The sequence below is a fragment of the Pongo abelii genome, chromosome 12 (assembly GCF_028885655.2).
Source record: "Pongo abelii isolate AG06213 chromosome 12, NHGRI_mPonAbe1-v2.0_pri, whole genome shotgun sequence".
NCBI classification, from domain to species: Eukaryota; Metazoa; Chordata; class Mammalia; order Primates; family Hominidae; genus Pongo; species Pongo abelii.
In genome coordinates this window covers 56,598,434-56,626,073 of record NC_071997.2, presented here as the reverse complement: position 1 = coordinate 56,626,073, position 27,640 = coordinate 56,598,434, and the positions used below count along the sequence as shown (strand labels likewise).

At 36.5% G+C, this 27,640-nt stretch overlaps 3 protein-coding genes and 1 pseudogene across 4 annotated transcripts in view; 1 reads left to right on the top strand and 3 right to left on the bottom strand.

Annotated features, from left to right (window-relative positions):
• The window catches only part of EVA1A (eva-1 homolog A, regulator of programmed cell death), a 150,417-nt gene extending 149,541 nt beyond the window's left edge, over window positions 1–876 (bottom strand). The window contains exon 1 of the mRNA XM_054548001.2: window positions 673–876. The gene's annotated coding sequence lies outside the window, so the exon portion shown is untranslated. The remainder of the gene's footprint in view (window positions 1–672) is intronic.
• On the top strand, window positions 475–9,585 carry MRPL19 (mitochondrial ribosomal protein L19). The gene is given in 6 exon segments (NM_001134005.1): window positions 475–605; window positions 797–914; window positions 5,840–5,958; window positions 6,225–6,359; window positions 8,442–8,623; window positions 8,761–9,585. Coding segments are annotated over 6 exon segments (879 nt in total). The 5' UTR covers window positions 475–502; the 3' UTR covers window positions 8,983–9,585.
• Window positions 4,781–5,323, bottom strand: LOC112132063 (transcription elongation factor SPT4-A-like; annotated as a pseudogene).
• Window positions 9,586–16,566: 6,981 nt separating the features above from the next.
• Window positions 16,567–27,640, bottom strand: part of GCFC2 (GC-rich sequence DNA-binding factor 2) — a 48,063-nt gene continuing 36,989 nt past the window's right edge. For both annotated transcript variants that reach the window (XM_002811854.6, XM_054547999.2), the window contains exons 13-17: window positions 27,125–27,201; window positions 25,645–25,711; window positions 23,837–23,983; window positions 19,660–19,784; window positions 16,567–18,514 (exon numbers count right to left, since the gene is read on the bottom strand). In XM_002811854.6, coding sequence (XP_002811900.3) covers window positions 18,397–18,514; window positions 19,660–19,784; window positions 23,837–23,983; window positions 25,645–25,711; window positions 27,125–27,201 — 534 coding nt within the window. In that variant the 3' untranslated portion in view covers window positions 16,567–18,396. The remainder of the gene's footprint in view (window positions 18,515–19,659; window positions 19,785–23,836; window positions 23,984–25,644; window positions 25,712–27,124; window positions 27,202–27,640) is intronic.

Genomic DNA, 27,640 nt, shown 5'->3' with positions numbered 1-27,640 from the left:
GGAAGACCTTGTCTCAACAAAACGAAACAAAACAAGTTAATGAGGGCCCAGGTAGGTGCTAGGTGCTGGGCTAAAATGGTGAGCAAAAAGAAGACTTTCTCCCTTCCCTTGCCTCATTATAGTATAATGGCAGATTTAAATACTAATCTAATAATTACACAAGAAAGAATTGCAAATGAGATCAGAGCTGCCAATCGAAGGCACCTAGTGGGAAAGAGGGCCTACAATGGGATTTTCGCATAGCGAAAGCTTGCCTGAGAAGATAGAGTGGATTCATAGAGGGAGGAAAAAGCTTTCTAGGCCGGGAGAACACCCCTGTGGAGGGGTGTAACTTGGCGCATTACGGGGAACTAGAGAAATGTGCACTTTTCCTAAGACATCAGGAAGGAGCGAGGAGAGACTTATCCATTTTGTCCCATAGCAGTCGCCATATAGTGGCAGACTGCAGCAACCTCGTCGCACTGATTACTGGGAGCTGTAGTCTTGACGTTAGCTAGCTGGCATGGCGGCCTGTATTGCAGCGGGGTATTGTGCTGCAATGGGCCTAGGCCGGAGTTTCCAAGCCGCCAGGACTCTGCTCCCCAAGCCGGCCTCTATCGCCTGCAGTAAGTGGAGCGGGACTTGCGAGCTGGGGCGCGTTAGGGGACCAGGGTCAGGATGGGGGAGGCGAACCTGGAGATCAGAGGCAACCCCGGCGTTGGTCCCCCGTGGGACGCCGGGTTGGGGGAGATTGCGGGGCTCTGCGGGATCTCAGGGTTGGCACGAGACTCCTGACCTCCGTCGTCCGCTCCCGCAGGGGTCCACGCGGGGCCTGTCCGGCAGCAGAGCACTGGGCCTTCCGAGCCCGGTGCGTTCCAGCCGCCGCCGAAACCGGTCATCTTGGACAAGCGCCGCCCCGTGGAACTGGAACGCAGGTGAGGCACTGCCCTGGCGCTAGACCGGCAGCTGCGGTCGGTGCGCGCGTGAGCGCTTTCGCGTTCGAGGTCCCGGCTCTAAGGTGGGGGCTGCACCTCCCCCTGCACGAGCAGGTGTGTAGGATTCAAGAGCCAGCGCACCACACTGTTCTGTCTTTCTCACTTCTCCCCAAGCCAGCATTGAACTTCTTTGCAGTTTTATTGAGTCAGAACTTCAAGTAGGGATTCCCCATATTTTAAACTCTTTCCTCTGTAGTATTTGTCCTGTACCAGAGTTTTTCTCTGAGGTACATCCTGCTTATACCTGTTTACGTCCAAGAGCTGTTCTTTTCTCTCAAAAGACCCTTAACCCTGGATAGGAATCGATTGGCCAACTTAAAAAATTTGGTGTGGTTTAGGTTGGAAGTTTTGGCAGACAAAGCACAGTAAAACCCGCCACTAAATTGTGTCTGAAACTTACTCATCAAAACAGTGTGAATAAAAACTTATATGAATGGTGGTAATCTTGGAGGTACATGTAAATTTAAAGGACTTAGGGTCTGAAAAGAGAGCTGTGTAGCAACCTTTTTAAAAAGCCAGTTTTCAGAGGAAAAACCTGATATGATTATAGGCTTCTTGAAAGGGCTGTAGATTGTTGATTGGATTACTTCTGGGATTTTTTATTTTTTTATTTTTTAAATTTTTTTAGAGTCTCTCTCAGTCACCCAGGCTGGAGTGCAGTGGTGATTTTAGCTCACTGCAGCCTCAAATTCTGGGCTCAAGTGATCCTCCCGCCTCAGCCTCCTGAGTAGCTGGAACTACCAGTACCACGTCTGACTTTTTTTTTTTTTTTGACGTTTAAAATATTCCACGGATTTAAATAGAAGTAAACTTGGAGTTAGAGAACTAAGAGATTCAGAAAATATTTCTTTATAAAACTTTGTTTTTGAAGGTAGAAATGGAATATCTCTTTTAAACGGTGGCATTTAATAGAATTCACTTAAATAGGAATGTAAATTATATGCTGTAGAGAACAATTTGACAGAATTTACTAAGTTTAAGTTGTGTATACCTTCTCACTCAGAAAGCACACAACTTAAACTCCTAACATGTATGTACAAGGAGACAAGCACGAGAATGAATGTAACAGGATTTTTTGTAACAAAAATTTAGAGACAGCCTAGATATCCATCAGTAGGTGAAGAGGCAAATACATTCATATGACAGAATATTGTATAGCAGTGAAAAATGAGTGAGTTAGAGCTAACTTTTAAACATGGAAAATTTTCACAAATCTGTGTGTAAAAAAACCTTTAGAATTATTAATGTAGTAGGATGCTATTTTTATGAAGTTTTAAAACTATAGGCCAGGTGCGGTGGCTCACGCCTGTTATCCCAGCACTTTGGGAGGCCGAGGAGGGCAGATCACGAAGTCAGGAGTTCAAGACCAGCCTGGCCAACATGGTGAAATCCCCATCTCTACTAAAAATACAAAAAAAAAAAAAAAAATTAGCCAGGTGTGGTGGCATGTGCCTGTAATCCCAGCTACTCGAGAGGCTGAGGCAGAAGAATTGCTTGAACCCAGGATGCAGAGGTTGCAGTGAGCCGAGATCGTGCCACTGCACTCCAGCCTGGGCGATAGAGCAAGACTCCATCTCAGAAAAAAAAAAAAACTATACTAAACAATATATGTTGCCCAGACATACATGCATATGAAAAGTAAAAAGAAATGTAAGGGGGACCTTCTGAAACTTTGCCAAACAGTCAAACCTAACTTTACCAGTAATGGTACCAGTTGATATTATGTGTCTCCTGATGTGACAGAATAAGTTGTTCACATCGTCTCCCTGTAATATTCTTACTAAAATTATTTAACCTTAGTGTAGGCATGTGGAAACAATCCAGAATTCAGAGATGAGATAGTAGGCCTTGACTGTTCAAAAAAGTTAATGTTATAAAAATACAAAGATGGAGAAAAGTCCTAGTCTGAGAGACTAACGACCAAATATGACGTGTGAAGCTTGATTGTATTTTGAATTGGGCAACGAATAGATGTAAAATACCTTCCCAAGATAATGACATACATTTGAGTATGAACTCTATATTAGACCAAGCTTGTCCAACCCACAGCCCAGGACAGCTTTAAATGTGGCCCAGCACAAATTTGTAAACTTTCTTAAAATATTATGAGATTTTTTTTGTGACTTTTTTTTTTTTAAGCTTACCAGCTATTGTTGGTGTCTTTTATGTGTGGCTCAAGATAATTCCTCCAGTGTGTCCCAGGGAAGCCAGATGATTGGATACCTCTGTATTAGATTATGTTATCAAATTAATGCTGACTTTTATAGGTTTCAGAAGGGTATCGTGATAGTATAGGAGCAAGTCCTTATTCTTAGCATAAGCCTTCTAAATTATTGAGGAACGAAATGCCTTGCTGTTCCATATTTTTGAGACAGAGCCTTGCTTTGTCATCCATGCTGGAGTGCAGTGGCATGATCTTGGCTCTGCAGCCTCCTACTCCTGGGCCCCTCCCTACTCAGTCTCCCAAGCAGCTGGGACTACAGGTGCCCGCCACCATGCCTGGCTATTTTTAAAAATTTTTTGTTGTAGAATGAGGTCTCACTGTGTTGCCTAGGCTGGTCTGGAACTCCTGGGCTCAAACGATCTACCCTCCTTGGCCTCCCAAGTGTTGGGATAACAGACGTAAGCTACCACACCTGGCTGACATTTTCAAATGGCTCAGAAAAAAATGATATGTATATATAAAGCAAATATAGCAAAATTTTAGCAGTTGGTAAAAGTAGATGAAAGATCTACAGGTGTTCATTGTATTACTATTTTTTGGTAGGCTTTAAAATTTTCAAAGTGGAAAATTGAGGAAGAGAAAGAAATTCATGGGAATAATCACCAAATTCAGGATAGTAATGAACTCTACGGAGTAGGAAGGGGATACACAGGGGCTTCCACAGTATTGATAATTTATTTCTTGAGGTGGGTGGTAGAGACATGAATATTCATTGTACTGTCATTTATACTTTTTATGTAGATTAAATATTTCATAATGAGCTTAAAATCAGTTAAAGAAGAAAAAAGGAAGATTATTATTTTTTAAGCAAAAGGATTTCACCTTTGTAAGACTTACACAATTTTCACATAGCTTCATTTCTATAATCACAACAATCCTGAGGTAAACAGGCAGGGTCTAATCATTCTTTTTTTACAGAGGGAGAACCAGCAACTTAGGGAAATCAAAATGGGGACACTAACAGGATTTCTGTGGAAATTTAAGTAAATGAGAATTTATGGTGAATTTTTTATTCTAAAACAAATACCTCACCTTGGCCAAAATGGGACATTACCCAAGGTCCCCTACTAGGGCAGAGGAGAAAAGGAAGGACTTACCTTCTACAGAGGCACAAACAAGGCAGACTAGGACCCAGCAGTTGCCTAAGGCCCAAGGGTCTGCAGTTAGGAGAATGTGAAATGCAAGGACGTGGGACTGGCCTAAGGTATAGGAAGAGCAGTAAACAGAAGAAAACAGACGAGGAGGGGGAAAAGCAAGAATTATTAAACATGGTCAAGGAGCAAAGAGCACTATGAAGCCTCAGGATTTCTTCAAGGGATACTGCTGTGCCAGGTCTAGAGGGCAGAAAGATACAACCACAAGACCCCAGGACTACCAAGCTGATGGGATTACCTAGCCTCTGGACAGCACCTTCCCATGGGAAGCAAGGAAGCATACTAGAAAGGCTGCAGTACAGAAGGCTCAGAAACAGTCAGTAGGGAGTAGAAGGGCCTCTGCTGCTCTGGGAAGATTCTTACAGCATAAATAAGCTCTTACTGTGCCTAAGAGAAAGGGAGAGGGAGGCAAGGAATGTATCAGGGCCTTAAGAACTTTCTAGAGGTTCATATTTATTGGCATTTGACCTAGAGTCCTTGCCATGGGCAAGGTGCCGCCCTGGGCCATGGATAGGAAAATCAGCGTCCTACTTTCTCTTCAGTTCAATCTGTTAATCCACCAACCCAAATCTCTCCCACCCGCACCTGTCATCCAAGGAAGAGAAAATGGTTCAGGGACATGATGTGCTGCAGCTGTGTCTCTGGATTTGTAGGTCGCTCCTCGACTTTTCAGCTCCTACATGATTCCTTGGGGCAGGTGACCAGTGAATGACACCGCATATGTACCTGGCTTAAAGTTAGTGACTCGCTGCCACTTGGAGACCTAACTGTCCTCTGGACTCATCATTGCAATGATTCCGTCAAAGGAAGAGCTAGTGCAGTCATATACCATCTCGGTTACTCTTCGTCTGTAGATAGGTGTCACAGCTGTCAGAACCATCATATTCAAACTGGTCTATAGTCTTGACCAGCAAACACAGCCAACAAGCCTGCAGATGCCCCAGGTCCTTCAGCACCATCTCCAGGGCCATCTTCTCTGATCAGGAAGATCATTTGAAAAGTCAGTTTATAATTAGTGATTTATATGTTGGTGTCTTTTCTGATATAATTTTTATAGCATGTATAGCTCAGTGTGAGGCCTGTAGTAATGGTTATAGGCTTTGGAGACTGACCAACATACCTACATTTAAATCTTGTTTTGACAGATTTATAGCTAATGTAACAATGGGTTAGTTATTTACCTTTTTCAAGCTTCAGTTTCTTGCTCTGTAAAAAGGAGATGACACCAAACCCACATGGTTGCTAGAAGGATTAATTTATGCTATAGATGTTTCATAAAGCTTTTAACAAAATACCAGGTGAGTACTCAGGAATTGTTAGCTATTTTCATGAGCATTAACAATTTTAGAAATAAGATTGACTTTTATTTAGACAATGAAGAATAAAACACATCAATATCATATTCTTTAATTTCTTTGAAAAGCAACAATTTTTCTTCTAGCAGCCTTTTGAGTTTACTTTTAATTATTTGTTTGTATTTTTCACAGGTTCTTGAGTCCTGAATTCATTCCTCCAAGAGGAAGAACAGATCCTCTGAAATTTCAAATGGAAAGAAAAGATATGTTAGAAAGGAGAAAAGTACTCCACATTCCAGAGTTCTATGTTGGTCAGTAAGAGCTGTATGTTTTTATTATTAGTAATTAGGATGGCTAGTTGCTTAGTGATTGGATGGTTAGTTTTCTTAAAAAGCAAAAGAAGATTGTCTTTTACATATTTGGGTTATGCTCATATGAAGTATTTATTCCTACATTAAAACATTTAGGAAGTTAAGTTATCTAGAAATGCTGTTTGTTTGTTTCTGCATCTTATATAAAGTTTACTTCTCAGCTGGGTGTGCTGAAAAAAAAGTTCACTTCTCTTTTGAATTTGTAGGCAGTATTCTTCGTGTTACTACGGCTGACCCATATGCCAGTGGAAAAATCAGCCAGTTTCTGGGGATTTGCATCCAGAGATCAGGAAGAGGACTTGGAGCTACTTTCATTCTTAGGAATGTTATCGAAGGACAAGGTAAGTTATATTTCATCATTTTCATTGTCTAGAAGATGTTATCTCAGGATTCCTTTTTGTTTCTGCATCCTGAGATAAGAAATCTGAAATTTGAAAGTAAAAGGAGACTCTGAGGGAAGATGTGGAGCCTGTAGCTTTAGAATGGATTGAGATTTGAAGTTAATGATTAAATATGGTTGATGGACTTCTTTCTCTTGAAGGCTTCTTATGTTATTGGAACAACAGTCATTAGAAGTAGACTTTGCAAACCATGGCAACATCAAAGGGGGGAATAAATTACTATAAAGCAGTATGGGGATATTCGTTTTAGGAGCAAATAACCCATGAGTAAAACTTTAAGACAAACCTATAATGTCTTCATGAATTACTTGCTCCTAAAATGAATACCCACATTTTACTTTATGTTATGACACAAAACAAAATTATCACTGTCTTATATGACTTTGGAGGAATTTTAAAAAGGCAAAATTGTGTTTATATACTATGCCTAATAGGCAGAGGAACAAGGAGTAAAACTCTAGCAAGATTATTAATTAAAATGGCAGAAACAGTTACGTTTATCAAGTTGTATGCTTCATGAAGTTCCAACAACAAAGTATTCTTATTTTCAAAGAAATTGAAAATGTGAAAGCAGTTGCTATCTTGCTTATTCTGTAATGACCTAGTGGGCTGTGCGTGCAGGAATTCAGCAGGACTTAATTGATTTGTGCCTTCAATCAGGTCAAATACTTGGAGAGGCCTTGTAATAGAAGTAAATGAGTATAGGAGTGATGAGTCATTTGATTTTCTTTAAGCATTAAGATAGTAATAGTTTCTACTCTACATGGTTCTAGCCAATCAACTATGAGATACTGTATTTGAAGTACTGGACACAGAATACTCAAAAAGGATTAGCTCCCTCTTGCCATTCTCTAAAGTATGTCTGACTATTGTAACCTGCTTCAACCTTCCCCATCACTACTTCCTGCATTAGTGTTTCCTTCATGTTCAGTGGCTTTGTATACCATCTGTATAATGATAACTTCCAAATTTATAACTCCAGGACTGACCCTTTTTAAGTTCCAGATGTGCATATGCAGCCATCTGATCAACACTCTATTTGGATGTCTTATCAGCATAAGTTGAAAGCAGAACTCTTTATTTCCCCTTGCAGCGTGTTCCATTCACAGTCTTTTCTATTTCCATAAATGGTACCACTCTGCCTACCCACTTACTTTCACACATGCAGTCAATCAAGTTTTCTTGGCACAGTCTCCAAAAAATATATCACAATTTTGTCTGTTCTTCCCTCTACATTGCTATCACCCTCATCCATGTCACCATCATCTGCTTGCATTTGTGCGGTCTCTCTGGTTTACATTTCTGGTGGCTTATTCTGTTCATGCTGTTGTAACAAAGTGCTACAGGCTGGGTAATTTAGAAAGAACAGAAATTTATTTCTCACAGTTCGGGAGGCTGGGAAATCTAAGTTCAAGGTGCTGGCAGGTTTTGTATTTGGTGAGGCCTCCTTCCCTGCATCCAAGATGGTGCCTTGTTGCTGTGTGCTCTGGAAGGGCCAAGTACTGTGCCCTCACATGGTGAAAGGTGGAAAGGCAAAAGGCAAAACTAGTTCTCTCCAGCCCTTTAATCCACTAATCCTTAATCAAAGGAGCTTCTAACCAAAGTTGGAACTTAATATTTTACTTCTTTTGTACCATTAATCCTATTACTCTTAACATGGAAGATTGATTTTTCTTCAAGTAATTGGGAGATAAAAAACATGACATAGGGATGAATTCAGACTTTCTCTGAAGTTACTACTATGAGGATTGAAGAGATATGTGACTCAACATATTTCTAGAAGCCATTTTTTCTTTTTTAGACTATCATTCCAATTCAGACTTTCTCACTTTATATTTAAATGAATTTTAGCTTATTTCTATTTCTTTCAGTAATCTTTATCTTAAAAATTTCAAATTAACAGCACATTTTCTACATGCAAAACTTTGTGCTAATTCCTTTATGAAATGCTTTTACTGCAGTATGAAACATGTATAGGAATGTGGACTTAGATTGTAAGAATATGTTTTCTGTTCTATTTAGGTGTCGAGATTTGCTTTGAACTTTATAATCCTCGGGTCCAGGAGATTCAAGTGGTCAAATTAGAGAAACGGCTAGATGATAGCTTGCTATACTTACGAGATGCCCTTCCTGAATATAGCACTTTTGATGTGAATATGAAGCCAGAAGTACAAGAGCCTAACCAAAAAGTTCCTGTTAATGAGGTATGGGTTATACATTTGAAACTAGAAGTTCAAGTATAAAATAAGGAAGAAAGAATCATCTTAATGAAACTTCAGAAGAATTTTTGCTCATGCCTATCAGCCTAATTATTGCTTTTTTTTTTTTTCATCTTCCTTAGCTGAAAGTAAAAATGAAGCCTAAGCCCTGGTCTAAACGCTGGGAACGTCCAAATTTTAATATTAAAGGAATCAGATTTGATCTTTGTTTAACTGAAGAGCAAATGAAAGAAGCTCAGAAGTGGAGTCAGCCATGGCTTGAATTTGATATGATGAGGGAATATGATACTTCAAAAATTGAAGCTGCAATATGGAAGGAAATTGAAGCGTCAAAAAGGTCTTGATTCTGAGAATGAATTTGGTTAGTTGCAGAAGATACATTGGCTCTAAGAGGATATATTTTGAGACCAATTTAATTTCTTTTATAAGAACATAGTAATTAAGTGAACTAAGCATTCATTGTTTTATTAATAATTTTTTTCTAAAATGAAACTTGTACACCAGTTTATTACTCTAAAAAGAAAATTACACATGCCAAATGGTCCGATGTCCATTTGCTTATTGGAGGCAAAGCTACAATAGAAGTCAGAGCATCACTAGAATGATCTCTAATAAGCATGGAACCTGAGCAAAGGGAATAGGTGGGATGATTTTTTTTTAAATTGTGAAACAATTCATAAGCACAACAATGTATGATTTACAGAATAATAAAATAAACATTCATGTACCCACTATCAGGTTAAGAAATAGAACATTTATTAATATCTAAGAATGTTAAGAAATAAAACATTTATTAAGATCTCAGAAGACTCCGGTATATCTGCAATTGTATCTCTCTCCTTTTTAAATGTAAATATCATCTTGACTTGTTAATCATTCCCTTGCATTTCTTTTAGTTTACTGCCAACACATATATTCTTCGACAATATATTTAATTTTGAAAAACCTGAAAAAAAAAAAAAAAGAAAAACCTGTTAGCAAGTATAAAGGGGCAGTATTACTATTATTGCATGAAGGCTTCAAGGGAAATGTTACAGTCTTTGGGTCATAGTCTGGCTTCAGCTTCCTCTGAGAGTTTACAGAGGCCAATTTTGAGCAAATTCATGGCTAAGGATATGAGTGAGTTTTGCTAAACAGAAGGCTCACCACAAGGTATCTGGCAGGATTATACTGGGTAACTTGATGTTGCAGAAATGTGGTTAGAGGAAGTAAACTGTTTTTTGATGCTCACAGCATGATGAATCAAACTCTGTATCTTAGGATTAGGTTAAAACAATACCTTTGGCATGATATGAGTGTTGTTGCTGATCCATGCAGCATGGATTGGAAAGCTGGGGTATAATCACACATGCTAAAGAAAAGCATGTAATTTGGTCCATACTCACCTACCTGGATATACTGTTCCTCAGGTTAAAAAGTACAGTACTATCCTAAATCTTGAAGGCAACTCTTAGCCTATCCATTGAGTTACCTTCAGATCTGCCCTCTGGTTCCTAGCTATCTTGGGACTAACTTCTTTCCTGCGCTCAGCTGTTTTCTGGATTCCATGTTTTTCATTTTATTGAGTACTAACTTGTTTTGCTGGAGCACATCCTTTGGTAGCTTCTAGAGGAAGTTTGTGTGGAGGTAAAATTTTTAAGACCTTGCATGTCTCATGTTTGATTGATACTTTATACGTTTAGGTAGGAGGTAATTTTCCTTCAGGACTTTAAAAATATTGTTGCTCCATTTTCTTTGTTTCTATTGTTGTATTGAGAAATCCAATGCCATTTTGATTTCCATTTCTCATAAATTTCATGATGATCTGTCTTGGTGTGGGTCTATATTTATCCATTGTATTGGGTTTTAGGTGAACCCTTCCAGATAGTAACTCATTTCTGTCAGTTCTGGGAAACACTTAGCATTGGTTGATGATTTATTCTCTGCTGCTTTGTTCTCCAAACTATTATTTGGATGTTGGATATCCAGCACTGGGTATCTATTTTCTTACCTCCCTCCCTTGACCCCAGTCTCTTTGTTTTTTAGCTCTTTAGTTCCATCTTCCAACTCTTTGCTATTGTATTTTAAAATCTTAAGACCCCTTCTTGATTTGTAGAAGTTCCTTTTCTTATAACCAAAAAGCCTTTATCTATGGATTTGTTCATAGATAAGGGGTATTCAATATAGTGTATTTTTTTCATTTAAAATTGTTTGCACATCTATTTCCTCTAAATTTCTTTCTGTATTTATTTTTTGTTGTCTATATTTCAGACTTTTCCATGATATCTGATAATCTTTGGCTGTCTTCTTATGGTTGAAAGAGGGACTAAAAAGCTTGGAAAGCCTTTGGGTTGTGGGAAGGGGTTGTCTTTAGGATTATCTGAATGGGCTTTTTTGGGAGTCCCCTCCTCCACATGAATATTTTGGTTTTGTCAGATTCCCTAGAATAGAGGCTTCCAATCTCCTTCCTGGAGGGGTCTGTCCAGGAAGGAGATTGTCTAGGGGTCTGTCAGACAGCAGCTTTCAGCTACTTCCTTTATCTTTTTCACTAATGATTATATAGTCATCTAACTACTGTCAGCAAGTAATAGATATGATATCTGTCCTTCACTTGTTTAGATTATTTGCTGAGATAACCTCTCAAAAGAACCTCTCAAAATAAAAGGTTAACAAGAGCCTATATCTTATATTTTTCTTCTCTTTATCTTGTTAGAAGATAGCTATTAAAACTTGTTCTTTTTCTGTCTTGATAAACACACTTCAATCTTGGTAGAATGGTAGATGGGTGTATTTTAGGACCTAAAGCTCTGCAAATGTATGATCAGCTTGTAAGTACAGGTGCTCAAAAACATGTAAACAATCATGCTTTTTACTCTGTAGGAATATCTTTAAAATTCTTGTGAATTTTTCCCCGGAAGTAAAGCAAATCTTCCCCCAGAAATAAAATTAAATGTGCATAATCTAAAGTTTTTTTTTATTGTGGTAGGACATATATATATATATAACGTAATTTGCCATTGTAAACATTTTAAATTTACAAGTCAGAGGCATTAATTACATCACAATGTTGTGAAATTATTACTACTATTTCCAAAATTTTCTCATCACCCCAAACTGAAACTCTGTAACTGTTAAGCAATAACCTCATTCCTGTATCTCTCCCAACCCCAGGTAACCTCAAATCTTTCTTTTTATCTTTGAGACAAGTTCTCATTCTATCACTCAGGTAGGAGTGCAGTGGTGTGATCATAGCTCATTGCAGCCTCAAAATCCTGGGCTCAAGCAATCCTCCCACCTCAGCCTCCTTGAGTAGCTAGGACTATAGGCACACATTAACTGCGCCTGGCTGATTTTGTTTTTTGTAGAGATGTGGTCTTGCTATGTTTCCCATGCTGGTCTTGAGTTCCTGGCCTCAGGTAGTCCTTAAGATTCATCCATGTTGTGGCATGTGTCAGAATTTCATTTTTTTTATGACTAAATAATATTCCATTGTATGTATACACATTTTGTTCATCCATCTTCTGATGAACACTGGGATATAGCTACCTTTTGGCTATTGTGAATAATGCTGCAATAAACACTGACATAACAAGTATGTATTTGATTGCCTGTTTCTAAGTTCTTTTGGGTATACATCTTGAGTAGAATTGCTAGATAATGTCATGTTTTATTTCTCTTGTGATTTCTTCTTCGATCCCCTGGTTGAGTGTGTTAATTTCTACATGTTTATGAATTTCCCACTGTTTTTTTGTTATTGATTTCCAAGTTCATTCCATTGTGATTAGAGAAGATACTTAGTATGATTTTAATGTTTTTGAGAATTGGTATGTGGCCTGATAGATGGTCTGTCCTGGAGAATGTTCCTCATACACTTGAGCAAAATGTGTATCATGCTATTGTTGACTGTAGTGTTCTATATGTCTCTTAGTTCAAGGTGGTTTATAATGTGTTAAGATTCTCTTTTTTTAAAAAAATTTTTGCACAGAGTATCTTTTTCTATGTGTTCCATGTATTTGTGTCTTTGGATCTAGTCTCTTGTAGACAGCATATCACTATCTTGTTGTTTTTTTTTTTTTTTTTTTTTTTTTTTTTTTTTTTGTCCATTCTGCCAATTTCTGCCTTTTGATTGGAAAATTTAATCCATTTGCTTTTAAAGTAATTAAGGAAGGACTTTCTTCTACCATTTAACACTTCTTCTATATGTCATATACTTTTTTGGCCCCTCATTTCCTCTTTATGGCCTTCTTTTCTGTTTTTTTGTAGTGAACTAGTCTGATTCTCTTTTCACTCCCCTTTGTGTGTATTTGTTAGATATTTTATTTGTGGTTGCTATGAGGATTATAGTTAACATCCTACACTTAAAACAATCTAATTTAAACTGATACCAATTTACCTTCAATAGCATACAAAATCTCTACTCCTGTAAAGCTCTGTCCCTGCCCCCCTTATGTTATTGATGGCACAAATTGCCTAATAAATAATTTATAGTTATTTGTATGAGTTTTTGTCTTTTAAATCATTTAGGAAATAAAAAGTGGAGTTAGAAAACAGTATGACAGTAATACTGAATTTTATATTTGTTAATATATTTATCTTATTTTAGATCTTTATTTCATTATATAGATTTGAGTTACTGTCTAGTACCCTTTCATTTCAGCCCAAAGGATTCCCTTATGCATTTCTTGCAGGGCAAGTCTAATTGTAATAAACTCCCTCAGCTTTTATTTCTGAGAATGTCTTGATTTCTCCCTTACTTTTGATGGATAATTTTGCCAGATACATGAATTTTTGGTAACAGTATTTTTCTTTCAGCACTTTAAATATGTCATCCCACTACCTTCTGACTTCATGGTTTCTCATGAGATATTAGATGTTATAAAATTTGAGGATTCCTCATTCTTGATGAGTCAATTCTGTCTTATTGCTTTTCAGATTTCCTCAGCTTTTGTCTTTTCACAGTTTGATTATAACGTGGCTCAGTGTGGGTCTCTGAGTTTATCCCACTTAGAGTTTGTTGCGTTTTTTGGAGTCATAGATTTATGTCTTTTATCAAATTTTGGACATATTTGGCTATTATTTCTTCAATTTTTTTCACTGCTTTCTTTTCCTTCTGGAATATTCTTAATGTATATGTTGGTCTGTTTGATGCTGTCTCACCAGTTTCTTAGTTTCTGTGTTCTCTTTTGTTCCTCAGACTTGATTATTGCAGTTGACCTTCTTTTTATTTTTTTCAAGTTTGCTGATTCTTCTCCCTGTTCAGATCAACTGTGGAACTCCTCTAGTGAATTTATTTCAGTTACTGTACTTTTCAGCTCCAAGATTTATCTTTGGTTCCTTTTTATAATGTCTGTGTCTTTATTGATATTCTCATTTTGTTCATATGTCTCTTTCTTCCTTCAATTCTTTGTCCATGTTTTCCTTTAGCTCTTTGGGCTTAAGACAATTGTTTAAAGTCTTTGCATAGTAAGTCCAATGTCTGTGTTTCTTCAGGGATGGTTTTCATTATTTTGTTTTCAATGAGCCATACTTTCCTGTGTCTTTGTATGCTGTCTTTTTGTTGTTGAAAACTGTATGTTTGAACATTATAATATGGTGGCCCTGAAAATCAGATATTCCCCTCTTCCTGAGATATTGAAGATTGCAGCAGTCTATTGCTACATTTGCAGTCATTTCCAAACTATTTTTGCAAAGACTGTATTCCTTCTGTGTCATCACTGAAGTCTCTGTTCCTTAGTTTGTGTTTAATAGTTTGACATAGATTTCCTTGAAAGGAGTTAAAACTAGCAGAAAAATATCTCTCCCAGTCTTTCCAGTCTTTGCAGATTGGTTGTGTGCTGGGCTTTTCCCTTAATACTTAGCCAGGCTTGTACTGAGCCTAGCAATCAGGCCCAAAAGCGTAGGGTCTTTGCAGGTCTTGTCTGAGCATGCTTCTTGCTATGTATGCATGTAGTTTTCTAAATCTCCCTGTATGTGCTGTTGAATATTCTAATTTCCCAAAGAAACTCCTTTGCAGCTTTTTCTCACAGAACATAGATGGTTTTTTGGATATCTTGACCATAGTCTTTCGACCCAGGTGTTTGCAGGTTGTTAGTTCACCTTACACTTTTTTTCAAGCATTGCCTACTGCTTACGATGAGTGCTCTGTCAATCCTTTAAGTAGCCCCAAACAGGCTACCAGAGACTTAAACAAGAATTTGTAAGTTCTGCTCTGCTTCCTCTAGAAATGGGGATCAGGGTCCAACACAGAATGCAGTTGCTGATTTCAAGACTGCTGCAACACCAGGGAGCTTGTCGGGGAAGGGCAAGCAGAAATGTCAGAAAGCTTTCTCGCCATTTTAAAGTTGCCTGTTCTTGACTCAGCATTTGCTTCATTGCTATAAACTTTTTACTGTTTTTCAGAGTTCTGATAAAATTGGCTATGCCTGTTCCTGCTTTAAAAAATATATATATATTTTTTAGAGATTGGGGGTCTCACTCTACTGACCAGGCTGGTCTTGAACTTCTGGCCTCAAGCCATCCTCTCATCTCAGCTTCCCAAAGTGCTGCAATTACAGGTGTGAACCACCACACCCAGCCCCTGCTTGTTTTTCAATGTGCCTACTCCACCATGTTGCTCAAGTATGTATATTTTCTAAACTACCCTATAGTGTTGTGATGGGAAATAAATCCCTGAGCCTTTTGCATAACTCAGAGAGATCAAAAACTTAGTTTATCCTATTAGAAGGATTAGAAAAATGATATATCTTTCACTTTTTCAGGGATAGGCTCCTTATTAGAAGGCTCCTATGTGCCAGATGCTGTACAAGACATTTCATTTCTCTTAATGGTTACAACAAGCTTGTTGCCAAGGCTGATCTTGAACTCCTGGCCTCAAATGATCCTCCCAGCTCAGTCTCACAAAGTGTTGGGATCATCTGGCCGACTAATGACTATCTTAACTCTTGTGTTTCAATGTTTATGCCTTTTTATCTTGACTGATTGTATGACTGTGTCTTCTAGAACAATGTTGAACAGAAATGGTGAGAGCAGACATCCTTGCTTTAATATTTATTTCACCATTATATATGATGTTAGGTATAGATTTTTCTCACAGATGCCTTTTATCAGATTGAGGAATTTATATTCCTACTTTGCTGAAAGGTTTTTGTAGTCTGAGGGGGTGCTGAATTTTGTCAAACACTTTTTCTGTAATAATTGAGATGATTGGTTCTGCAGTCGAGATGTGGATTTTCTCCTTTATTCTGTTCATGAGTGATTACACTGGTTGACTAATGTTAAAACAACCTTACTTTCCAGGAATAAACCCTATTTTTTATACATTGCTGGATTTGATTTGCTAATTATTTTAAGGACTTTTATTTCTACATTCATGATAAATATTGCTGGTATTTTCTCATGATGTCTTTTGCAGGATTTGTATCATATATGGCATTTCTGAGGTATACCTAAGTATCATTTATTCAAGGACCTAAGAAATGGAAAAATCAATTGCTTTGAGGTGATTTTTCCATCATGAAAAAAATTTCTTTAAAGTTATCTGTCTGATTCTGTAAAAATTTCACATTCTTTATGTGAACAAAAAGCTGAAAGAAATTCAGGGAAAGAATTAAGATGTGATATGAATTGCCAACTCAATGTTTTGTTCTTGCTAGTTGTGTTCCCCCTCCTTATTCCATCCATTTCGTAGTAATAAGAAAAAAAAGAATTTTACATTGAGATTTAGGTAAATTTTTGAATTACAGTATATGATAAAAACCTGGACGTTCAAACTCCAGGTATAATGAAATTTAATTGAAAATTACTATAGCAGTTTAAGTCAATTTGTAGTTTTGAAAGCAGTTTTAATATTTTATCTTCCACAAAAAGGTAGGAAGGTTTCTGTGCTGAACTTAAAAATATAAAGGAACACGTCCAACATATCTTTAGTTAAAAATCCAAAAGTCAGAGGATAATTTCCAAATGTGTACTTTAATAGAAAAAAATTACAAATTTCATGTGCAATAAAGTATCTGCCACTTATGTTAAAAAAACCCCAAAACTTTATGTACACATAGAAACACATAACATTTTTGTAAATAGAGAAAAGGTCTAAAAGGATAACATTAAAATGAAAACAGCAGTTACCTCTGGGGACAACAGTTGTGTGGAAATGCTAACGGCTTTTCAACAATGGTTTGCATTTTCTAGATGAGATTCTATTCCTGTATAATTTTGTTACTAATATAAACATCAAAAAATTCTTCATACCAGTGAATCACAAGTCCTAACTGCAACAGACATAACACACCCAACTCCTAAAATAAATTATATGTAGTTTTGAAGGTAGGGGTGACATAAAAGTAGGCTGTATATTCAAATCCTACAATATATACAATTTTTTCCAATTATCTTTTGGGCAACAATTTGCAAAATATATTTACAGTTTCCCTTAATTTATTTAATAAGCAGACTTAGAAAAATTACTAGTAAACTAACATTTTTGGAAAATTTTCTTAATTTCTTTTGATTAAATTATCTTGCCTCTGTCTTATTAGACAAATATTTTATCAGAAAATGAATGACATGTTCTGAGTATTTAAAATATCTGTTTCCTTCTTAGTCCTACCACTAATGACAAAAAAAAAAAGTAGTAACTTGCTAATAAGTAATGACTTAATGCTTCAAAAAACATCAACAAATTTAAAAGAAAGGCCACACATGGTTGCTCAAGGCTGTAATCCCAGCACTTTGGGAGGTCAAGGTGGATAGACTGCTTGAGCTCAAGAGTTCGAGACCAGCCTCGGCAATGTCACGAAACCCCATCTCTACAAAAAAATACAAAAATCAGCTGGGCATGGTGGTGCATACCTAAAGTCCCAGCTACTTGGGAAGTTGAAGTGGGAGGATTGCTTGAGCCCAGAAGGCAGAGGTTGCAGTGAGCCGAGATTGTGCCACTACTCTCCAGCCTGGGTGACAGAGCCAGACCCTGTCTCAAAAAATACAATTTAAAAAAAAAAAAAAAGAAAAATGGCAAATAAGGAAAACTTCTGCCACAAGCATGGGCAAAAAATCAATTATCTTTAAAAATATAAAGGTCTTAAAGTCCATAAGAAAAAGATGGATATTTCAGAAATAATTACAAATGGCCAAAACCAATATGTTTACTCTCTAATAGCCAACACAAAATAAGCTATTAAAATAAGATTATTTTTACCTTTCAAATTTTCAATGCATTTTTAAAAAGGATAATAACTACTGCTGGTAGGGATTCACTGGCACTCACGCTTGTGTTGGTACATTAAATTGGTATAGATTTCTAAAGGATAATTTGACAATCAGCAAATGCCTTAATCATTTAATACTTAGCAAATAATTCACTCCAACTGAGATTTTCATATTGACTTATTTTTAAATAAAGGTAGTTAAAGAGAACTAAAAGATATTATTGTGGTTCAGGACAGAAGACTTATTAGCATGCTCACTTAAGCTAAAACCTTTAGCAAGTTTTCTCCAGTTCCCCTCTTAAGAAAATTGAAAGACCAGCCAAAAGAATCAAAGGGAAACACGTTGAGCTCTTAAAGCTCCAGTGCATTTAATTCCTTAGAACACCACAGAATCATAGCAGCTTTTCATGATGCCAGAAGGTAAAGCACGGGGGAATACAGAGGTGGAGTCTTGCTTTTCTTCAAATCCTACCTTCTATTACAGGGAATAAAGAAGAGAGAGGCACCAGCTTCTTCTCAAGCAAAGGAACTCAGTGTAACTATATTAAAATTTTAGCATTTTCTAATAAAGTTCATTCAATCTTCTTTAATTAGTGATTTAAGATGGTCTAGGTGATGCTCTCCTATGAAGGATTCTGCTTGATTCAAAGCTTTTATTTTCACCAAAATAAGAATTATTTCTTCGACTTCATCCCTGAAAAACAAAACAAATTTCTCCCTTTAAAAATGCAATGTATGAGGGAACAGCAGTCAATTCAGAACCTGATCATCAGTTGTTAATCTAAAACAAAAGCTTTACCTTAAGCCACTATCTAAAAGTAGCATAAAACAGAGAGATGCTGCCATCTCCACTTAATTATAAAGTTCAAATACAGATCATTAGTGGATGTATTCTGGCAAATTTCAATGTGAATTACTGTAAAAGGTAGAAAAGCATATAGTAAGTCTATCAGAAATTTCAGTAGTGCTGTGTTGCTATCAGCTTGCATGAGACATTGTGGTAGAAGCAATGGTGGGAATATATTCACACATCATGACATTAGCAAATAATACAAATCTGATTTTTTTTTTTTTTTTAAAGGGACCTGGTCTTGCTCTGCTGGCCAGACTGGAGTACAGTGGCACAATCATAGCTCACTGCAGCCTCAACCTCTCAGGCTCAAGCAATCTTCCCACCTCTGCATCCTCAGTAGCTGGGACTCAGGCGCATGCCACCATGCCTAGCTAATTTTTAATTTTTTTGTTTTAGAGACAGGGTCTTGCTATGTTTCCCAGGCTGTTCTCAAACTCCTGGGCTCAAGTGATCCTCCTGCATCAGCCTCCCAAAGTGCTAACATTACAGGCGTGAGCCACCATGCCCGGCCAAATCTGGGCTTAAAAATTTTTTTTGGAGAGGGAGTTAACAGGAATACCACTGTATTTAAGCCCCCAAACAGCTGGTGCAGTGAATGAAACATTCAGAACAGAGAGCTAGCTACTGCTGGATAAATACCAAGCTGCAGACCTGTACTTAACAACTGTTGAGTCTCTAAAAATGGCCAGGAAAATTAAAAACACATTTAAAAAGTGCTTAATAAAACGTTTTTGATTTATAGTTTTAATTCTGTATTCCCCTGTGCTATAGTTTTTTGAATGTGCTTAATTTGGGGGAGATTTACATTTTAAAATATGAATATGCATAAGCTATCCCAAAGGTAACTATAAAAATATCTACTAACTGTACAAAGTTTTAACGAATTTTTAAAAGTACAGTAAAAATACAAATCTTTCTAAAAATTGTTGAGAGCATACAGAATCTTTGAACTATGTTTATAGAAGTGAAAATAAAATATGCATTACCTGAATTCACTTCTAGATAATTTATGTGCAGACTGCAATAAAAACTGAATGAAGTTTTCTAGCTGTGGAATAGATGTCCTCATGGCAGAATTTTCAAACCATTTTTCTGGTAGACATGCTGCTACCTGTTAATCAAAACACATGGCTGGTTTACAATGACAGTTATCTAAGAAATCTTGCTAACATAATCTCATAGTGATACTGTAAGCTGAGTATCATTCTCCCCATTTTATAGTTTATGGTTAAATAAAAATGTGTCCAAGGCTACATATATTTTGGAAATTCATTCTTTAATGCTAAGAACTTAAAATACACTACTCTCTATGAACACTCCCTGGTAGTACTAGTAATTCTTTCTATATTCTTGTATTTATGAGTCATTAAATCTGTACAAAACATAATTTACAACTAAAAACCAGAAATGTCTAGACACAAAATATTTGGTCAATACAACTCTAAAATACATACATTCACTATTATTTTATAAAGAAATTGGGTGGCCTAGCATATGATCTATATAGAGTTAAGGAATCAAATGGGTGATTCTAAGATACAAAGAATGAAAGATAAATTAATTATGTTTTTAATCTTCTATCAATGTAATACACATTGCCTTAACTGTAAAGCAGCAGAATGAATCAATGTAGGTGCATTCAATTTTTCTTTTGGAAATGGATATTACATTTTATCATTGTCATCCTAAGAGTAATACAAGATTTTGAGAAAAGTTTTGGTAAAAACAGAAAAATGTTAGAAAAAATTTAAAAAGTAAAAAAAAAAAAAACTTCCTCATAGCAGAAACAAGGGTAGAGAAGGGAGGGAAAAGGGGAGAAAGGAAAAAACTTGATATTGTTCCCAGAGAGAACAAAGTCCAGCTGCCTGTTCTTGAGGTCCGAAAATGAGATGCAGACAATTGGGAAAGAAGGGAGGTCAGAGTAACTCACCAGACCAACTCAAAGTTCTAAGCTTTTTTCTAGTGCTTGTATATATTTAAAGCTCCGTGCTATGTGTGGGATTGTAACTGCAAGTGGGAGTGTTGCATTCAATCTCTATCTCGTCTTTAGCTAGAGACTAGGGTCTGGAAAGCTTTCTCGAGAGTCTTGGAAAGTTTCTTAATCTTAAGACAGAATGAGGTGTATGTGTAAGAATGCTTTTATTATTCCATCAGACTTCAGGGGCTGAGAAAACACAGGCAGGTTCTTAATGGGTTGGTTTTTGCATTCCAGTTTTGTACTCAGGCACCACTTTCTCCATTTTTTAATGTTTAGCTTACACTTTCATTAAAGTTATAGTAACGGGTTCGTGGAAACTGACTGTTCTGTTTGCTAATGGAAACCTGGCCTGCCACAATATCACACTATTCAAAGAAATTCCTAGATAATCATACAGATTATGCTACAGTTGGTAACATCAAGATCAATATTTACAGAAAGCAGAGAGTTGGGGAAAAAATTAAAATGCACCCTATATATTATACAGTATATTAAATAAAGGTTCTGGAATGCGCTCTTTCTAAGATTGGTCAGCATTTAAAACATGGTTGAGGAAAAAGACTTACTCTACTCCTTAATCACCTGTTTCAACTATTCAGGAAAAATACAGACACATTGACTGCCTAAGGCAGAAGATCCTACAAGTTTTGTTATGTAAACTCTTTTTAAAAGTTTTAAAACCACCCTTTACTATTGAATGTCATTTGCACTTGTTTTCCCCTTGTTTTGTATCACAAGTCTCAATAAAATTCTCATTTAACCATGTAGCTTTTCCGTTAATGATCCCAGCACTAAAAGTCGATTTTCTTGGCCTGGTTTTCTAACCATATGCTATGGAAAGAATGCTGTGTAAATATATTTCCTCTTCTCCCCTTCATAATAGACCCTATGGTCAAAGAAGACTAAACTAAACCTGAACAACATAACATGGATGATGATTTAAATTTTTAATATATAATGCTTAAAACTGTATGACATAAAAACTATAACCAGAACAATCATGGTTGGCTAGTAATTGATATATAGTTTTATGGCAGGCTAGGTTTCCATTAGCAACCAGATGAATCAGTTTCCACTAACCCTTTTCTATAATTTTGATGAATGTGTAAGTTAAACATTAAAGAACTAGAGAAACTGGTGCCTGAGTACAAGAACTGGAATGTGAAAACAAACCCATTAAGACCCTGCCTGGGTTTTCCCAGACCCTAAAGTCTGATCAAACAATAAAAGCATTCTTACACATACTCTTTGTACCAGGGCCCACTTAAGATTAAAAAACTTTCCAAAACTCTAGAGAAAGCTTTCCAGACCCCAGACCCTAGTTAGATTAGATACAGACTGAATGAAACACTCTCACTTGTAGATGCACTCTCCCATGTAGCATGGAGCTTAGAATGCATATAAGCACTGAAAAAAAAACAAAAAACAAATTGTAACTTTCAGTTGGTCTGGTGAGTTACTACAACCTTTTCCCTGTAACTGGTTGCAAAAATAAGCTCCTTTCTTTCCCAGTCTGTCTGCATCTTGTTATTGGGCTGCAAGAACAAGCAGATGGACCCTATTCTATCTGGGAACAGTTTAGTGTGTATGTTTTTAATTATAAAATAATTATTTTCCCATATTCTTAAAAATTCTTCAAAAACATAACTTTTGTGAACCCAAAAGTATCTGAGACAGGTTCTGAGATTTATTTTCCTTTCACATTTTTATCTTGTAAGATGACCATTATGTTTTTAGGGATATTTAGGTGTTTCCAACTATTTTCTATTATAAATAATGCTATAACAATATTCTTTGTACTTAAAATCTATATGTGCACCTCTAATTTTTGACTTAACTTACTTTGGCTAAGTCAAAGAATATAAGCTTTAAAAGTTTTGTATCCATCATGCCAAAATATTCTCCAAAAGAGCTGTATCCCTCCTTCCACCAATGCAGGAGACTGTTTTCCAGAACCACTGCACTGCATACAGTGAATGGTGCCCCTGCAATGATGGAACTGTTGTTTTCCTGTGTTTATAACACTGGAAATTGTAAGTAAAACAACAGCCAAAAAATGTTTGCCAACACAACTGGTCAAGTAAATATCCTTCCTATAAATAATTTCCATTTCTCTGATTATTAGTACTATTAATTATTTTCACATATTTTAAGGTTAGTTTTACATATCCTTTTAGGTGACTTGACTATTGCATGTGTTTTGGCCATTTTTAGTCAGAACATTTGAATTATTTACTAAATTGTAAAGAGCTTTTTTATTTAATATGAATATTAAGCCTTGTTACATGTTAACAACTTTTTATTTCCTAGATTAACTTTTCTAACTTTCTATTATACAAAATTTCAAACACAAACAGCAGTAGAAAGAATAGTATAATGAGCCCAATGAACACATTCCCCAGTTTTAATAATGATCAATTAATCCCAATACCTTTTTGATCCACTAAAGTTTTATATTTTTTCAAACCTATTACTTTTTCTCATAATTTCTTCTTTTGCCTTTAAGTTTAGAAGGAAATCCCTCACTCTCAAATATAGTCATTTACCATCTTAGTATATTTTATAGTTTCATTTTTACATTTTTTAAAATTTTACCTGAAATTTTTTTGGTGTATAGTGAAAGGTGAGGATTTAACATTCTTTTTGTAAACAGCCAGCCATCTAGCATCATTTATTAAGTAGTTTTTCCTTTCCCTACTGGTGATATTTCAAACCAGTATACTATTTCTTAAATACAGAAGAGCTGCTCTGGATTTTAGGTTTGTTAAATTCATTTGTCAATTTTTTTTTTTTGAGACGGAGTTTTGCTCTTGTCACCCAGGCTGGAGTGCAATGGCGGCTCACTGCAACCTCCGCCTCCTGGGGTCAGGCGATTCTTCTGCCTCAGCCTCCCAAGCAGCTGGGATTACAGGTGTTAGCCATCACACCTGGCTAATTTTTGTATTTTTATTAGAGACGGAGTTTCACCATGTTGGTGAGGCTGGTCTCAAACTCCTGACCTCAGGCAATCCACCTGCCTCAGCCTCCCAAAGTGCTGGGATTACAGGCATGAGCCACTGTGCCCAGCCCATTTGTCTATTTTTATATGAGTACCACACGTTTAATTATTTTGCTAAATAATAGATTTTAATAGCTAAATTTTTTAGAAATGATAAAATTAGAATCAGTCTTCCTTCACAACTTACCTGGTTGCACTTTTTAACCACATCTGGCCCAGGTGTGGCATTGAGAAGAGCTATAATAAGGTAACGATTTAGCAGCTTCCCTAGTCCTAGTTCTTGCAAGGTGTCATCTGTAAGGAGTCCATTCCAAAGAATAATATTGCGGAAGAGCTAAAATAAAATATCAAGTAAATATGTACCTTTTCTCCAAAGAGAAACTGTAATAGTCTCTAACAAACATAAAGAGTTGGTCAAACTAAAATTCTCACTACAATTAGCCCTGTTGGAACTGTCAATTTTAGAATACAATATCTCTCAATAAATACTTGATTCTTTCCAAACTCCATGTATTTGCTCATCTTATTTTCATTTTCTAGGATAACCATCCCCAAATCTATCTCAAATAACTTTACTAGAGCCTTTCCAGATCAATAATCTTCCTTCCCAATCCATTTTCTCTCAAAGCCGGGGCCATCGAGTATAAGACCACAGGACCACGTGATTCATAAAGAACTACTGTCAAAACTAGGGCCGCCATTACCAACATGTAACCTTGAGAAGGCAATCAATGCTGAGAGCTTCATTCCTCTAATATATAAAGATTAATAATCACCTGTGAGTTTGAAGATAACTTGGATTAAGTAACCGTAATAAATTCTAATAAAATATTGGTTGTCCTTTCCCTCTACTAAATTCAGATCTTTCTGTGAATTTTAAGGTGTTTCTTTTTTTTGCAGTACTATATTCATTACTCTGAGTGCTGAACTACATGCTGTTTTACTAAAATGTAATGCTTTTTCACATTTTATCTCATTGTTGATGTTGTTCCCTCTTCCCAGAAAGCCTTTTCCCTGATTCAACCACATGACAAATATTAATTCACACTATTAAAACTACTCTTGCTGAGGTCACCTATATCCTTCTAATTGTCAAATCCAATGAACAATTTCAGTCTTTCTCTTAATACTCTTTGGTGGCATTTAACACTCTTTTCTTCATTCTTGAAAATCTTTCATTTAGCTTCCTTGAGGCCATTCTCTTGTGATCATCCTAAGGCTCATAACTGATTGTACAGATTCCCTGAAGCCTCCATGTTCTCCTCTTCTGTTAGTATTTCCCGAGGTTTCTGTCCTTAGCCTGCTTCTCATGCTTCATCCAGTCTCCTTACGCAGCTTGTCATTCATGACCATGGCTCCAAATATTACCTACGGGTAGTGGACTCCCAGATCTCCAGCTCAGATCTGTCTCCTGAAATTCAGACTCATGTATCCAACCACCTCCTAGACCTCTGTATCTCTATTTGTCCCACATATATCTTCATTATCTACAAAACAGATCTTATCTTCCCTCAATCAGTTATCGACTCCTTTCAATGCTTCCTCCTAAACATTGTTTGAACCTTCTTCTCCTTCCCATCCCTACTGCCACTGACTTAGCAGTAACTTTAAGGCCAGGGGTTAGCCAACTATATAGCTTGTGGGTTAAATCCATTCTGTCGCCTGTTTTTATAGGGTCTGTGAGCTAAGAATGGTTTTAACATTTTTCAAGGACATTTTAAAACTGTCTTTAAACAAAATATTTTGTACCATGAGGAAATTATATGACATTCATATTTCAGTGTTCATAAGTTTTATTCAAACAGCCATGTTCATTTGTTTATGTACTATGACTGTTTTTGTGCTACAGTGGCAGAATTGAGTAATTCGACAGAGACCATGTGAACCACAAAGCCTAAAATACCATCTAATTCTTATAGAAGTTTGTTGTTCTTTGTTCTATAGTAAACAGGATTTTTACAAAAATTGCCTTTTCATTTTTGCAGTTTTGCTCACCTTTAGGCCTGACCAGAACTGTCTTTCTTGGAACTTTGAAAGAGGTGATGTTTTGTTTTCTACAGCACTAATTAGAAACGAAAGAGAAAGGAGAAAATGCAAAGAACTATTAGTCTTTCAGAACCAGAGTTTAAGATCAGATTTTCTTTTAAACCAACCAAACTAAGCCTTAATGGAATATAAACAGAGAATGTCTGATGAGATCCACTGGAATTACAAATGTATGCATACTCTGACCCAACGATCTCATTTCTGAGAATGCCTCTTGTAGATACACGTGCACAAGTACAGAATATGTCTGTAAGATTGTTTACAACATCAGTGATGATAATAGTTCAGTAACATGACCATCAGTCATAGGACATCTAAATGATGGCAAACTTTGCAGCTTAAAAAAGAATGAGGAAGCTGTTTATATGATAGATGACATGTATAGAAAGATCTCAAAGAGGTACTAAGTGAAAAAAAGGTACAAAACAGATTACAACTGTTTAAAGTATACTTCCTTTGCTATAGAAAGGAGGGTAACATAAGATTATAGCCTATATAAGTACTTCTGTTTGCATGAAGAAAGTCTTGAAAGATAAATAAAAATTACTCAAGGTGATTATTATAACTGATGCCTTCTTAGCAGTTATGATCATACATCAAATACTCCTTGTTTTATAATTTAAAGTGACTGCAGAATTTACAGGTACAGTTTCTGGTTCCTCAGCATTGTGCTTCCTCTGTGCTAGGCACTGTTGTGTTCTGAGCATTCTCTCCATCTCCCTAATATCCTGTGAGATAGGCACTAATTTTATCCTTATTTTATAGATGAGAAAACAAGTGCGTAAAAATATCTACTAACAGTGGACTTGTGCCTTTACCACTCTATATCACCTGCTATGTTCCTAGGATATATGTAAAACCAAAACCAAAACCAACCAAACAAAAATACATCTAAGCACCAAGCATAAAGCACAGCTTTATGTAAGTCACTGAGAAATATTTGTTGAAATCTCAGTTTGCATCCTCATAGAATATGTGTATACATGTTTTGAAAACACTATAGTTGGCCGGGCGCGGTGGCTCACGCCTGTAATCCCAGCACTTTGGGAGGCCAAGGTGGGCGAATCACGAGGTCAGGAGATTGATACCACCCTGGCTAACATGGTGAAACCCCATCCCTACTAAATACACAAAAAATTAGCCGGGCATGGTGGCGGGCACCTGTAATCCCAGCCATGGGAGGCTGAGGCAGGAGAATGGCGTGAACCTGGGAGGCGGAGCTTGCAGTGAGCCGAGATCGCGCCACTGCACTCCAGCCAGGGCGACAGAGTGAGACTCAGTCTCAAAAGAAAAACAAAAAAACAACAACAAAAACAAAACAAAACAAAACAAAAAGAAAACACTACAGTTTCTTTTGCGTTGCATTCTTAAACAAATCTGTATTCTATGATCAGCTATTTCAAACAATCTAGAAATTAACAGCTCTTACCTCTTTGGATACAGAGGAATAAAAACATCATCTTCCACTGCCTTTTTCATTCTTGAAACAATGGATTTAAGTAAATCCTATTATTACAAATTTGAAAAGCATCAGTGATAGAAGATAGAAATGTATTTACCAAAAAAAAAGTAATTTTAACTGCAGTACAAATTTGTCCACACTCACATAACCAGCTGTTAAAATAACCATCAATCGGGTACAAAAAAAACCTTATTTATCCATGTTGCTACATATGGGTGTGGTTGGACCAATTTCATTGCTATATAATATTTTGTTGCATGAATACTATTGCTGGAACACTTAGGTGATTTCTGGTTTGGTGGCTATTATAAATAATGTTGCCATAAAAATTCTTGTCCATATCATTTAGTACGCATGGTCATACATTTCTAATGGGTATATACAAAGAAATGGAATTGCTGGAGTATAGTTCATGTCCATACGTTCAACTATGTACAAAAAACCAAACTGGTTCTAGAATAGTGGCATCCCATTTACATCCTT